The sequence below is a fragment of the Glossina fuscipes genome, unplaced genomic scaffold, assembly GCF_014805625.2.
Source record: "Glossina fuscipes isolate IAEA_lab_2018 unplaced genomic scaffold, Yale_Gfus_2 121, whole genome shotgun sequence".
Lineage (NCBI taxonomy): Eukaryota > Metazoa > Arthropoda > Insecta > Diptera > Glossinidae > Glossina > Glossina fuscipes.
The window spans coordinates 9,201,293-9,216,741 of record NW_023998464.1 but is presented as its reverse complement, the minus strand read 5'-3'; the positions used below and the strand labels follow the sequence as shown (position 1 = coordinate 9,216,741).

At 34.1% G+C, this 15,449-nt stretch overlaps 2 protein-coding genes across 5 annotated transcripts in view; one reads left to right on the top strand and one right to left on the bottom strand.

Moving 5' to 3' along the window:
• Positions 1-933, bottom strand: part of LOC119640390 (lysine-specific demethylase 6A) — a 20,994-nt gene extending 20,061 nt beyond the window's left edge. Inside the window, exons 1-2 of the mRNA XM_038038376.1 lie at positions 801-933; positions 385-740 (exon numbers count right to left, since the gene is read on the bottom strand). Coding sequence (XP_037894304.1) covers positions 385-740; positions 801-856 — 412 coding nt within the window. The 5' untranslated portion in view covers positions 857-933. The remainder of the gene's footprint in view (positions 1-384; positions 741-800) is intronic.
• The window catches only part of LOC119640391 (probable transcriptional regulatory protein CPn_0573/CP_0176/CPj0573/CpB0595), a 16,898-nt gene extending 1,717 nt beyond the window's left edge, over positions 1-15,181 (top strand). For 2 of the 4 annotated variants that reach the window (XM_038038382.1, XM_038038379.1), the window contains 6 exons: positions 13,674-13,809; positions 13,884-14,012; positions 14,074-14,384; positions 14,443-14,614; positions 14,678-14,773; positions 14,830-15,181. In XM_038038382.1, coding sequence (XP_037894310.1) covers positions 14,191-14,384; positions 14,443-14,614; positions 14,678-14,773; positions 14,830-14,946 — 579 coding nt within the window. In that variant the 5' untranslated portion in view covers positions 13,674-13,809; positions 13,884-14,012; positions 14,074-14,190 and the 3' untranslated portion in view covers positions 14,947-15,181. The remainder of the gene's footprint in view (positions 1-13,673; positions 13,810-13,883; positions 14,013-14,073; positions 14,385-14,442; positions 14,615-14,677; positions 14,774-14,829) is intronic. The other 2 variants (XM_038038383.1, XM_038038380.1) reach the window with 2 other exon arrangements.
• The last annotated feature ends 268 nt before the right edge of the window (positions 15,182-15,449 follow it).

Sequence of the window (15,449 nt, the reverse complement as noted above, 5' to 3'; positions counted from 1 at the left end):
TATATATATATATATATATATATATATATATATATATATATATATATTCTCTTGAGGGTCAGCTCGATCAAATCAAGATTTTAATCACTAGCGCCAAGCATTTGTCGGCTGCAACTGCCCCGAGTCATACAAGGCTTGCGCTGCAATTGACATTCACAGTACTAATTAAATATGCTTTTTGTACCGATAATGAACAATAAAAAAAATTAAGAAATGTGACAAAGCATGTGACAAACACATTTCCACGAACCAATGTTCATAGATATAAATGTATATATGTAAAATTCGGCACTTTGATCTTTTCGGTTCTTTAAATTATGTTTTCCGTTATAAGCACTGCGTCAAAATAATATTATTCGTATCATGGAAAAGATTTCGTATTACCTTCATAATATTCGTCTACCAATAAGTGCAGGTGACCTAATTTGCAATAAGTTTCAGGTTGAACAGTCGTTTCTTTGTTATCGCGATATTTTTCCTCATCACAAAAATTCGGCTTTTCCTCCTTTGTACCCAAAATACACTCGCCATAGTCATTGTGCCAACTTAAGAGCATTTCGTTTCTTTCCGGCAGCTCCTGTTTTACTTTATTTGTAGGTGAGTGCGGCGAAATGTTTTCATTAATATTATTATTATGAGCTAAAATAATGATATTTTGTAAAGCAGCTATTGCACGTTGAATAACGTCGCGAATCCAATTATTCGGACAATCTTCCAAATTTATAAAACCAAATTGACGACTGAGAAGACAATTAATGGAATTTTTCTTTTTATATGAATTACAAAAATAATTTACATACCTGTCCAAATCCGAAATTAATTGAAGTTCATCAATAGTGAAATCGTCGATATCCATTTTGCTTCAGATTTTTTAAATATAAGTTATTGCACTGATTAATATAAAAAACACGGAATCTTCATTCATACCCATACCCATACGCAATCCACAAACACTATTAATTTTAATTTATTTACTTATATTTTCTTACAATATTCAATGTGATATCACCTTGTTTTATCTAAAGCACACCATCTAAAGTTTCTATATCTGGCAATGTTACACAAGAGATTTGCGGATCAAAAAATATGCCCACTTTTCTGTGAACTTTTCAAGAAGCAAGCTGATAAGAATGTTTATATTCGGTACGTTCCTAAATCAAGCCAGTTTTGTTTTTAGATATGGGAAAGGTTTCTTCAAATTTTTGGCATCACCCTTGCCACCTTGTGCGAACTGTTCCCGATTCTAATAGTCAGACACAGAGGTGTTAAAAATGGTCATCAGTGCAATACTCTGAGAGAAAAAAAATTTATTTATATAATAATAATAAAAGTCCCCCAATTTCATATTTATTATTACTTGACAACGGTATTTGTCCAAACTAGAAAACTAGTTATGACAACGAAGCGTTAGCAAGGCAAACATAGAATTGATTGTTTCAGGACTACTTTTTGAACATATAACAGACTGAATGGCGTTACCATTTAAGTTGTTAAGTTGGGCATTTAACCATTTGTCTATTATAAGCGACTATGTGCTTAGCCTTTCAACAGGGAATTTAGCGACGGCTTTGTTTAATTTGATAATGAAAATTATAGCAGTCTAATTTTAGGCTAACTTGTAAAATTATTATTATTATAAATTTAGCCAGAAAATTTTCTCTTAAAGCGCTAGCATCAAAAAAAACTCTGCACTTGAGATAAAAAATAAATTATACTTTGAAAAACCAAACTAATTTGCGTGTTCACTCTATACATAATTCGGTAAATTCCACCCATGTATCCATATAATCGTCATAATCTAACTGAAATGTGGAAAATATAATACGAAAAGCCAGCAAAACTAGAAAGATTTGCCGACGGCTTTTGTTAAGTTGGTCCGTTAGATAATGTTAAGTTTTTGTTTTGCCGACGGCTTTTGTTAAGTTGGTCCGTTATTTTACAGAGTTGGACCCTTCTGGTCGGTTAAGTGGCGCGTTTAACATAGCTGATTGGCGTTAACATTTAAGTTGTTAAGTTGGGCTTTTAATCATTTATATATATTATAAGCGACTCTGTGCTTTGCCTTTCAACAGGGAATTTAGCGAGGGCGTTATTTAAAAATTATGACGGTTTAATTCTAAGCTAACTTGTAAAATACAACAAATTTTAAATGTTCGATATTAACCTTTGACACATTCAATTAGGTAAAAATCTTCACACTTTCAAGCATGTATGACATTGAGAATCTATGACTAAGAAAATAGGATTACGACCATTTAAAGTCTCTGAAGGGCTAGTCAGCAAACATTGTACGAATATATGTGTACTAGTTATACATTTTAACTCACCTCTCTCCATAGGTATTATGCATGCACTGGCACGACATTGAGTTAAAAGTCGAGACTCTTGTCACTCAGGCGGATAACTTGTAAAATTTAATAAGTTTAGTTTGCGTATTTTCCAAAACACTAAACACAAAACACTAAACATCTAGAAGTGATGATAGAGGAGCGAAAGCGACCAAGTCAAGGAAAAAGAATCGGAAACAATCAGGAAACCATTAAAAAGACTAACAATTTCTTTTATATATATATATATTTTTATATATATTAATGAAGCTATTTTAAGTATATAAAAAAGCTATTATATAAATAAAGCTATTTATATTTAAATATAAAAATTATGATGAAGTAAAAGAGATTTCGATATTGTTGTAATATGTGGCAGAGGCAACAAAGCAAGAATTGAAGTCTTCAATGCCCGATAATAAAGAGCAATATTTTGAAGTAGCCTTCAATAAAGTAGGCAGTTACGAAGTGTGTGTTTTTATCTCGATCAACGATGTAGTTAGTAAAATAAAGGCTGACATTGAAGTTATATCATCGATTTTTGTCAGTTATGACCACGCGCAGAGCATTAAACTTAGTATTTTAAAAAGAAATGCAATGGACGTGGAAGAAGCGAAAAACGTCCTTCTAATAATATCTTTCTTTCTTCTTTCTTTGTCTGGTTCAGGCTGTGTGTTCATATGCTCACACATAAGTAAAGGATTTACAAAATATTCTTCGCAACACATACAATGAAATGTTAGATCTGGTTGTTTGGATTGTTGAACTGCTGTTTGCTCCAAGGTATCTTCAGTGATTGGAATTATAATAATTCAAATTTTTACTAACGTTTACTGCATTTTCGCCATCCACTAAAGACATTATATCCCCTATTTGCAGATACGAGCCATACAAAAATGATTGTCAATATATCAAGACAAAAAAAATTTAATAAAATTCGAAATAGTTTTCATCCATCTTATTACACAGCCGTTGATAAAAAATTTGCCGCTAAATTGTGTAAGAGAAAACTGAAACGACTGAAGAGTTAAATATACCAACAACAAAAGCCAAAAGAGCCAAGGCGAGTGGCCAGCTGTTATATACAGAAAGAGGCAAATTGAATGTTTCACTGAAAAGTTCAATGAAATCGCTTAATCAACGGATTGTCCAATAAAGAGAGAAATGGAGAGAGCAACATTGACAATATATGTGTGAAAGGGATTGGTTCTAGCTGGTTTCCCACTCAAAAGTGTTTGAGAGAAACTGAAGATCCACAATCAAGAAGTAGCTAACTCCTTCCACTTTCCTTCTCCAAGATTTTTTTCCGCATTGTTGTAACATTGTCAACCGTCGCGAATAGCAAGAACCTTGTGGTGTTTGTAGTTCTTCCCATGTGTTAAACATGTAGAGAATGGTTTAGGAGGTTTAAAAGCGGTACTTTTGAGATTAAAGACAAAGAGCGTCCAGGCCAGCCAAAAAAAATTGAAGATGAGGCATTGAAGTATTGGATGAAGATCCACGTCAAACGCCATCCATAGCAGGAACACTGAATTTAACAGTTATTTCAAGTTTCAAGTTTTCAGAAACGATCGTTTGTATCGCAATGGTGGTGGTGTTTTAATTGCCACTTCTTCGGCACTCCCCACCTATTCGTTTGAATTTCCAGCTACTCCCGATGTTGAATTTATCGCCATTCGAGTGAAATTTCCTAGTAAACACTTATATGTGACCTGCTCCTATATTTCCCCAAATTCTGATATCTCTGTATATAAGAAACAGGCTGCCCTCATTTGTGAAGTGGCCAAGCGGTCTAGACCCACCGATTTGGTCGTTGCATTGGATGACTTCAATTTACCTCAAGTCACTTGGTGAAACAGGGATAATTCTGGCTGTTTGGTTCCTACTTCAACGTCTGATAGGGCTGTTGTGTTCTTTAGTGAATTGTTTGATCATAATTTGGATCAATATAATCGTACCCCTAATTGTAATGGTAGACTGCTTGATCTCTGCTTTGCCAATTTTCCCGAGATTAACGTAAATCGTTGTCCACCTTTTAGTTTACCTGAAGGTCTTTATCATCCATCAATGTGCATTGCCTTTTATCACAAGAATGATGATGCGTTGAACTGCCTTAATGTGCCAAATCAAACTTTTTAAATAAATATTATAATTTTCATAAAATCAATATTGTATTGCTAAAACATCGTCTTTCACAGATGAGGCTTGATTTCTCAGTCGAAAGTATTGAAAGCTTGCTGTCAATACATAACATCTAGCTATTCTGCGCCTGAATAGAAAAAACTCGCTATTCAAAAAATATTCGAAAAGTGGCTCTGCGCTCGATTATTTCGCTTACTCGGTGGCGGGGCATAGATTTAACTCCCTCAACCACCATTATTACTGCAGATACCTTTAGTTCATTAAATCCTCTCTGTTTGCCAATCCTAAATACTTTTTTAAGTTCGTTAATTCCAAAAGAAAAATCTCCATAAATCCGTCGTTTGTGTCTTTTAATGGCTCCGAGTCCTCGGATGATTTTGAAACCTCAAATCTCTTTGCGGAATACTTCCGAGAGAACTGCCAATTTTGATTTATCGGTAAACTATCCATATGCGATTTCTAATTCGATTTCAATTCCTAACTTTGTTATATCTGAAAATGACGTTTTTGAAGGATTGAGCTCTCTGAAATATAATTGTTCGCCTGGACATGATGGAATCCCCTCATGTGTACTTATATCTTGTGCTGGCGAGCTTTGTGATGTTATCTCAAAGATTTTTAATAAGTCTTTGAATTTAGGTGTTTTCCCCTTGTGTTGGAAGACTTCTTTCCTTCTTCCTATTCACAAAAGTGGTAGTAGGCAACTTGTAGAGAACTACAGAAGCATTGCCAAGTTGAGTGTCTTACCTAAACTGTTCGAGCGAATTGTGGCTCAGCATATAGCCTTTTCCATGAAATTGTATATTTCTCCTTTCCAGCATGGTTTTCGAAAGGGAAGATCTACGGTGACCAATTTGTTAGAGTTTACTTCTCATGTTTTCAAGGCTTTTTCTAGTGGTTCTCGCACTGATGTCATTTACACTGACTTTAGCAAAGCGTTTGATATGGTTAATCATAGACTACTTAGATTTAAACTCCAGACCTCTGGCTATCCTCTCTTCTTAGTGGAATAGTTAAGCTCTTATCTGCACAATAAATCCTTCAGGGTTTTGTTTAACTTCATCACCTCGGATGAATTCCCCGTTATGTCTGGCGAACCTCAAGGAAGTCACTTAGGTCCCATTTTATTTAGTTTATAAATTAACGATCTTCCATCGGTGGTTAATTCCAGCCAGATCTTAATGTACACTGATGATATGAAACTGTTTTCTTCCCTCTCTGTTGAATCGCAATCACATCAGCTTCAAGGAGGCTTGGATAATTTTGTTGCACGGTGCTCTTTGAATCTTCTCAAACTAAATCTAAATAAATGTAAGAAGCTTTCTTTCTCAAGAAGAAAGTCATTCATTACTCAGTATTTCATTGATTCGCGCAAGTTAGAGGACGTCGGTTCGTTCACAGATTTAAGCGTTTTATTTGACCATAGGTTACGTTTTAACTTGCATATTGAGCTCTCGTTAAGCAAAACTAGGTCCGCGCTTGGTTTTATAAAAAGGTGGTCCAAAGAGCTTGATGATCCCTACATTACGAAAAAGCTATACATGCGTTTGGTTAGACTCATACTCGCGTATGCCTCTGTTGTGTGGTCTCCTTCATATAGCTGCTATGTAGATTCAATTGAATCTGTTCAAAAGCAATTCGTGCTGTTTGCTCTTAGAAATTTGGGTTGGGATCCGAATGCCTCTCTTCCTCGCTATGAAAATAGGTTGCTTCTGCCGTCCTTACCGTCATTTAAGAAACGTAGCTGTGTTCTTAGCGTTTCCTTCTTAATCAAATTAATAAATGGTGCAATTGACTCGCCCGCATTACTTCGTGAGATAGGCTTTAATGTCCCTAACCGCTTCTCTAGGCACTTTATGTTGATAAAGCTTAGTCAATGCAAATATAATTTTGAACTGTTTAACGCTCTTAGAGTTGTTTGCAAGAACCTAAATGACGTCTATTATTTATTCTCATTAACGGACTCTTTAAAGTCCATTAAAGCAACATTGCGTAATACGCGCGATTTACCTATGTCGTACTTAAACTGACTTAACCTTAAATATGTCATTATGAGTCGAAAATTAATTTGTTGTTAACAATTATCGGTTGCCAAGCTTATGCATGTTTGCGATGGCTTAGAGGTTCACTTGCAATTTGGTCCTGTATCGGTTGTGGGTGTGGCTCTATGCTAGTTGTGTACATGCTTTTTTTTTTTTTCTTTTTTTCCTCCTTATTTGTTTTATTATACTTATACTAAGGTTTATTATTAATTAATTTTAAGATTTACTTAAGAGTCAATTGAACTCGACTGCCATTTTGTCTTAGTTGAGTTTCTAGTATAAGTGGAATAAATAAATAAATAAAAATTCCGCTACTGCTTTGGCTTTTAACAGTTTAATCCGCTACGGCTTTGCCTTTTTTACAGAGCTCAAGAGCAATGCGTTGCCACTTTTTGTCTATTTGTCTTATTTATTACAAGCAACTCTGTGCATATTCTTAATCTTCTTATTCTATTTTGGTGTAAAAGAAATAGCCGATTAACAGTTTTTTAGCCAGAAACCATTTTGCAAGCGCTTGTGAAAGATTCAGAAACAAAAATTTTTTAATAAGAGAAGCGATTCTATCCAAAAATTAATAAAGATGAAGAAAATTTGTACAAACATTCACACAAAGTTTATGTTTCTCCATTTCGTTCAAAGTGGTTTTTCGGTGCATATTTTTATTTTGGTGCATTGCTGAATTATTGAATGTGAATTGAATGTGAGACTACCAACAACAATATAATATACCCCAATTAGAAAACCAACACTTAATCGAATAATAATTTTTTATTTAAATTAATAATATAATAATAATATTTAATAATGTTTATATATGTAAATATACAGTTGGGTGTGCATCAATCATGAATCATCAATTGTAAACTTGACATTCATAAATCTTCATTTTTTCCCCTTGTTAAGGTTGTTAAATCTTTGATCATCTCGATTTTATCAATATTTCTTCAATACTACTGAACTATTACTACCTTAACTCAAAAAAATATTATAAATTAGACTTAGATTTACTCTTTAGGTGAATCTTTGTATTACATGGTTCAATTTTGTATTGTGAACCTGTAATCAAATATTTCAATTAATTTATGCCAGGTCAATTCCAATTATCCAATTGATTCTTTGATGATAACTTTATTATTAAGTACATGTAATAACATAATTTATGTAAAATATAAATTGTAAAAGTGTTAATTTTTCTCTATGGTAGTTAACATTTAATTATGCCACTTGGTTACAAATTCAGATTCGGTGCTTTCCATCGTACTACCGGTGGCAGGAAGACTCCTGGTGACTGATGAATTGCCAGCACTATCACCTTCAGATGACAAAGCGTTTCCACTATTATTACCGTTTGCTTTAAGCGAAGTATCCGTCATTGATATGCCGAAGAAAAGGTGATGTCCCTGAAGATGAGATTTTAAATGCCTTACTCTCACCGACTCCTACGGAAAATTTCGTTGAAATGCATGAAAATGACGCTGCCTTCCTCAACAGCCAATACTCAATCTTCTCTTCTAGAATGGAATTCTCCAGAATGGATCCTCTTCCAGAGTGAATGATGATATGCCCGATAAACACTACGTGCCTACTCTTAAATATTTGAACCAGATAGGCTTGAAAGTTTTAAAAGCGATAAGCAACGGCGAAGCCAAACTGGACTCTGAAAAATAATTAAAACCGCACGCCCCATTTTTTTTTTTTTCAATACACTAAAAGCTCCTTTACTTTACTCCTTATTCGCGGCGGATACGTTCCATAAAAATGCCGTGAATGCGGAGTGGCAACGGATTAGGCAACGGTTTGAAGAATTTTGTAAGTTTACTTGCTTGGCAGTTTTTAAAAGCTCCTTTAATTCAGACTGATATGCAGCAGTCACATTAGCAATTTGCCTCTTAAAAATAAGACTTCGTTCCATAGACCAATCAATGTTCATAAAGAAATCGTCAAGCTCATTTGCCATTCTTAAACCTTTCCTAAGACATTTCAAATTAAATGTCACGTTTCCAGTGCTTGTTGAAGCCTCTTCTTCAATGGGCTCTGAATTTAACATTTCCTCCAAGTCGATTTCAGTCAAATCTTCGTCTTGCGATTCAAGCAATTTTTCAATGTCACTTGATTCTATCTGTTCGAACCTATCTCGTCCTATTCCATGTATCCCGTGTATTCCATTCGCGATTTCGGCTATGTTTGCAGTCAAAGTTTGAACTTGCACAGTTTCTTTGTCTTTTTCCGCAGTCAAAGCAGGCCACAGGTTTTTCCAGTATGACTTCAATGTGTGTGGCTTCAGTTCTTCCAATGATTCTTTTATGTGTGCGATGCATTTTGCTACGTCAAAATTCTTCCTGCACTCCATAACATTCATATCAGGATTACATTCCACATTATCCAATATGATTTTGAAGGTTTGTCTAATGTAATAGAGTTTAAAGGCCTGGATTATTCCTTGGTCCATAGGTTGTAGCAAAGCCGTCGTGTGAAAATGTCACTTTTATGTTTGGATGCATAGTTTCAATTTTTACAAATTGTTGAGAACATATATACGCTTATTCTCTAAAGGCACCAACTTTATACGTCTATTCTTTAAAGGCACCATAGATTATACAAATATATGTTCAATTATTGAAAAGTTTAATAGGGATGTACATAAACAGACGCAGTTCGTTTTCTTCTCTTACTCAGCAACATTGCACAAATGCTTTCGCTTATATGCGGCTAACTCGCACTGCCGTTAAACAATTTGATATTGTCAAGTGATAAGAAAGGCAATACGGAGATATTCCGTATTCTGTGAAATCAGGATTTCACTATAATTTATTTACATTAATTTTTAAATTTAATTGATTTGCTGTTGCAACCCAAACATCTCATCGGAAGCTTTGATGTGCCCGAACGTCTAAAACGGGCGTATGTTGCTGCGAGTTGCAACAAGGACATGTTGGAAAACATTAAAAATATTTTCCCGAGTCTGAAAGAAGAATTAAACATAAGCAACTACGTGAATCGCGAACGGGTACATTTCACACGTGAGGGCAAGTATTTAGCTCTGGTCATGGAAAATCTTTCCGAACGTCGTCCTACGTTAATAATTGGAGATATTGTCAAAGCGAAAGACCCCTGGACCGATAGTGAAAATGCCGAACGTACGTATGAAGGAGTGAGCACAAAGCGCTTCTCAATCGCATTCTGCTTAAATTTGATGCCAACTTTCAGCAAACATATAACTACCGAGATTATTGCTTAGAATTTTACTTCTCGCGTTATTGCTACCGTAAACAGCACTACGCCACCTCACGAGCGGCTGAAAAATTAGGCGAACACTTCTTGTTTCCCACCCTAACGCGCAGTCGCGCGAACGTCCACAATTAGATATAAAATTAAATGATTTAAATAGTTTTAGTACATTAATGCTACATAGGGGGAAAACTTTTCATAAGCTTTTGCCTAAATTTATAAATAATTGATTCGAACTTGCATGTGTTAGGCATAAATCATTAATTTTACTCTACTCTACTCTAAGAACACTTAAAACTTTTGATCTTTACCTTTCGGAATCTACTTTTATAATATAATTCAGTTTTCCTTTCGGCAATGCGTAGAGGACTAACTTTATAGGCTTATATGTCTGTAAATGTAAATATTATCTACTTTCCGAAAGAAACAACTCGACGTTTATATTTATACTCCGTACTATTAATAATCTTAACAGTTTTTCTCCTTACCGTTTATCCGTTCGAGGTTTATCAGCATATGCGAGCGGATGTGCACCAAAAGAAGATTATGATTTAATAAACAAATTGGATTATGAAATTAAAAAAGAGTCAGCAGAAGATTACAGGTCAGCTAAGCAACAAAATAGACAGCTACCTGCGTCTGGTCAAGGGATTCGTGATAGCGCGATTCGTATGTGACCAGTTGAAATGCCATCATTGTTTAACGGACGTAACCGAAGACAAGTCCGATTTTTTGCATTGAAGTAAACGGGAATCAAGTGGCGAAGGACCAGAAAAACGAGCTACTTATCACCACAGCATATTTGGACCCAGCGTTCCCAGGCACATATGACGAAACGCAACATAGGCAAGCGCGTGCCAACAACGATTATTAGCCTCGTTAGGACGCTTCAAGTTCGCGAGGATGAACTGGTGCATTGTCCATATTAGAAGTGCTTTAAAGTCTAAATTCTGTTTTTTTAAATATGTTTCAACTTCAGAAACAAAACAATTCCGGAACCGGTTACAAAAAATCCGCGAATAAAGAAATTTATAGCCGCGAATATGATAATTGGGTCGCATTTTTTTCATCCGCGAATAAAGGAAGCTCGAATAAGGAGCTTTTACTGTAATAATACACCAATAATATTCCAATATAATAACGATAATAATTAAAATCTTGCACAAGTTATTATTTGCAATAAATTCAAGATAATATAAGTATAAATATATATAATATATATAATTTAATAGAAATATATAATATAAATAAATACAATATAATTTAATATAGTATATAATATACATAAACCAATATAATATAATGTAATATGAAAACTTAGTTTAAGTAATATAATGATATAATAATAGCATTGAATTCAAGGCATGTTCATGCATTACATTCACAAAATTATTTACCCTTTTCAGTTTTTTCTGTATCTTGATATTGCTTAAAAGTATATGTAATAAATACACTAATAAATTAACGATCCGAATTCCTTGAAGAATTACCATTTTCACACGATTGTCGCCTGGATCCTTTTTCCGATGTTCTTCTCAGGCATGCCAGTGTAATATATCCTGTACACATCCGAATGTTGCAAATTTTTCGTTAAAATTAGACCCACGGTACGCGGCAGTGTACCAACGATTATCAAAATATTTATTAATATATTACCTGTTCATAGGTGGAATTGTTACGTCGTTCGATTACCCGTTTAAATCGCAGATCCTCCGAAGATAACACACAACTTATCCTCACGTCCAATGTCAAGATTGGTTTCAAAGGAAATGCTATACCCAAAAGGATTTGTTTTAATTGTTGTATCCTACAAGTTAACTTTTCATTCCGACTTTAAGGATGTGCTTGATATGTGGTCGCTTCGGCTACGTTGCACAAGTTTTGCAGGCAAAAGGGACTTGTTGTCTGAAATGCTCTACTCAACACAAATCTTGTCCAGCTAGAAAAAAGGAAGAACAAATAAGTAAAATCAAAACAACGCAAAGGAATGTAGGACTAAAACTATTTCGATGGCCTTGACTCTAGCATTTGCTCTCTCTTCTCTCGGAGGGATCCAACGATAATATCGAAGATATTAATCAAGAAATAAATAATATCCTTATAATAAAGTGGTACAATAACGTAGCAATACGAAAGTCAAACCATTCGCGTAATTCAGAAAAGTACCAGCAAAAAAGTAACCCTGTTGTCCCTTGATTTTAGCAAGGCTTATGATTGCGTCCATCTTAAAACACGGGCAAAAACTCTTATGTTATTTCAAATCCTCTTGCACACACGCCAATGTATCCTAAACTTCTTAGGATAGGCCTGCCGCGAGACAGTTGCCTAAGTCTTATTCTATTTCATTTCTACTGAGCCAATTTGCACCAGCTGCACGACCCCAAATGCCCACATATCCGAAGATGCCTTTCTGCTAGTCTACGTCATCTTTTAGTAAGGCTGTCAAAAACTTGTCTTCAAAAGCAAATCAATTCTACGAGGAAAGTGCAAAAATCAATTTACATGTTTAACCTGAGCAAAACTAAGATCTTATAAAACTAGTAACTTACTCATCAATGGCATAAATGTCGATCAATCCACGTCCTTTTAATTTCTTTTTTTTGCCCTGAACTCCAGTCTAATCTTCCGCAATCACTATGAAAGTGCTTTAAAAAACTGTCAACTTTATTGCAATCTGATCAAACTCTTTACAAACAAACATACACGTCTACCCCCAAACACAGCCCTTATTTTTTAGAAATTTTTGATACGAGCAAAAATTGGCTTTGCACACTCCACCACTTACCATGGGTATCTCCCGGTGGCATAGTGACCAGGATGGCATCTACATCTGCGCATAAACAAGTAAGAATACAAGTGAAATAATTTTTTTTTTTAATATTTGAAAATATGATAAATGCTTGTATATTAAATGAAAAGGCTTTATTAAAATGTTAGGAATGCACTTCTAAACACCGCTAATAATTGGAAAAATAAAAAAACCAACAAGTTATAATTCATTTTTTTTCGGGAATAATAATAAATCTACTCTTAATTGAACCCATATGTTTGTAAAAACAAGTGGTGTTGCTCATTGCACATTTGCATCATTTGGATTTCTGTTTAATTCAATCACAAAAATGGTTTGTTTGTAGCTCTTTAAAAGAAAATGGCCACTTAAATGTATGTGTTATTTCAAAGGTATAGTTCTCATAAGAAGCAAAAAAAACACTAATTTAGATTTCATGACAGATGGTTACGTACAGCTTCGTACTTCGTGTATATCTATTGCGATCGAAAACTTCAGCATAAAAGTGCCAGTAATCAGTTAATGAAAACGTAATAATAATAAGTTATTTACCTGTCTATTGTTCCAGCAAAAAGAATCAAACACAAAATGATTTTAAGACTTTCAGCTGCTAATTTGACTAAATGCGTCAAGTTTGCTTATTGGCCATGCAATTGGTACGGCATTTACGGTGACAACCATGCAACAACCCAAAACCCAACGTATAACCAAAAATATAATCAAAAGCATCCGTCTAGTTGGAGCTTATAGCAACAAACACTTTTTCAACCGCTTCGATTTGTCATTGGGAAAATCAAACTGGCCTTTCCTGTTACTGTATATTAATTTATATAATTTGTATTTAAATATAAATAGCTTTATTTATATAATAGCTTCATTATATATTTAAAATAGCTTTTTTAATATATATAAAAATATATTTAAAAGAAATTGTTAGTCTTTTTAATGGTTTCCTGATTGTTTCCGATTCTTTTTCCTTGACTTGGTCGCTTTTGCTCATCTATCATCTCCTCTAGATGTTTAGATGTCAGTTTGTGAAAGTCGATAACCCTTAACATAGAGTGTTAAAAAGCATTCAGTATCTTGCGCTTGCAAGGCATTTTTCCTTTCCTTTTCTATTGTCATAGTGTCCATCTTCTTTAATAGTTCTTCGTTGATGTCGCTTCGCGTCTGAAAGAAAATTTAAACTTAAATCCGTTTTAATTAGGAATTCAAAAGGAAACCTCTATGACTGACGAATTTAATGAAAAGTGTAAAATCGCCCAAAATGACACGCTGGAAGGTAACAAAAAAAAAAAAAATCTTACAACTAAAATAAAAATTTGCTTAAAAGGATTACATAAAATTAATTTTTAGATACGTTCGAGCTTGTGAAAATATAAAAGTCGGCGAACCAATATTAAATGAAAGCCCTATACTGATAATTGCTTGCCCTGGTGATAAGAGATGCAGTAATTGCTTTCGGTTGACTCAAAGTTATTGTAGGTAAGTAAAATACAATTTTCATTTATTGTATTAAAGATAACGAAAGTCTTATTAACTTTAGTAAATGCTCAATAACTCCATTATTCTCCAATTGCCGTAGTCATCATTTGTATGATTGTAACACATTTTCGCTTATGTCTAAAGAAGTGCAGTTCGAAAATTTGCGTAAAAATCCAGAATGTTACTTCGAAAAAATATGCCGATGTCAAGCATCCAAAGTAGTATTAAAAAGTGCCAGCAAAACAAAACGGAACTAAAGAGATACCGCCTCGATTTGCGTTTTAAGCAAAAAGTTTTCATCGTTTTGATTATTTACACCGATAATTATTCAGGCCTGAAACAGGAGATTGCACCAATATTAAGAAAGTCCGGGTAAGTGATAAAACTTAATTTGTGATTTTAAAATGGTTACTTTCAAAATTATTCCCAGCGCTATGATAGATACGAATAACTTGTTTGAAGAGTATGGTCTTATAGAAGCAACCGTCAGTAAGGAGCGTTTAGTTTCATCGAAAAATATTGAGGAGTTAGCTACAGAAGATGCCATCGAATGTGGAGCAGAAGAAGTTGAAGTCTCTGATGCCGCTGCAGGGCTTGTTAATGTAAGGCGTTTAGAAGCGAAATCTTCGAATGCTGAGAATACTGAACTTCCATGTTTCTATTAGTTTATTTGCAGACCTGAAGAGTTACTTTCCTTGCGGAAATCGATTGAAACAAAAAACTATATCATCGAAAATATGGAACACATCTATACGCCCGTGGTACATTCAATTGTCCATATTTTTTTGTTTATTGTTTATTCATTTGTTATATTTAGAAATATGTGGAGTTGCCTTCAGAGGAGCACGCGGACTATGAAAAGTTTCTTGCCAAGCTTCACCAGATTTCCGGTATAGAAGAGATTTATGACAATTTGTTGGATACAAGAGATTAATAAATTTAACATAAAAAACTAATATGAAAGAAAACAATTATATTATTTTCATTTCATTTTCATATTTGCAACATCGCTAAGATATCTGCTTTAATATAGCTTAATCCTTACAAGATTAAGGCTAATATTGACGTTGATCGGCAGAAAACTTGGCTTTATTCTCATTTTCATTTAGGCCGTATGCATTATAAAAACACTCATCAGAGTTATCCTTTCATCTGAAATTCACTGATTAATGATATTGGAGAAAAAAGTCTTAAGAGTCTTCATAGTGTTTCACTTTATTTCGCTTATTTTATATAAAGTTTTTCTATAAAAAAAAAATAATAAAAAAACAAAAAAACTTAATTTATTACATATAAACATCGGCGCAGGCCGTGTAAATGAGTAAATTAAATAAAAAATATATTTGCACTATTTCGTCAATTTTAAAAAACTGCTGTGATCTTGTATCGACTTGTTTAAAATGGTAGGTATCTAAGATTCAGTCTGAAACTGTTTTT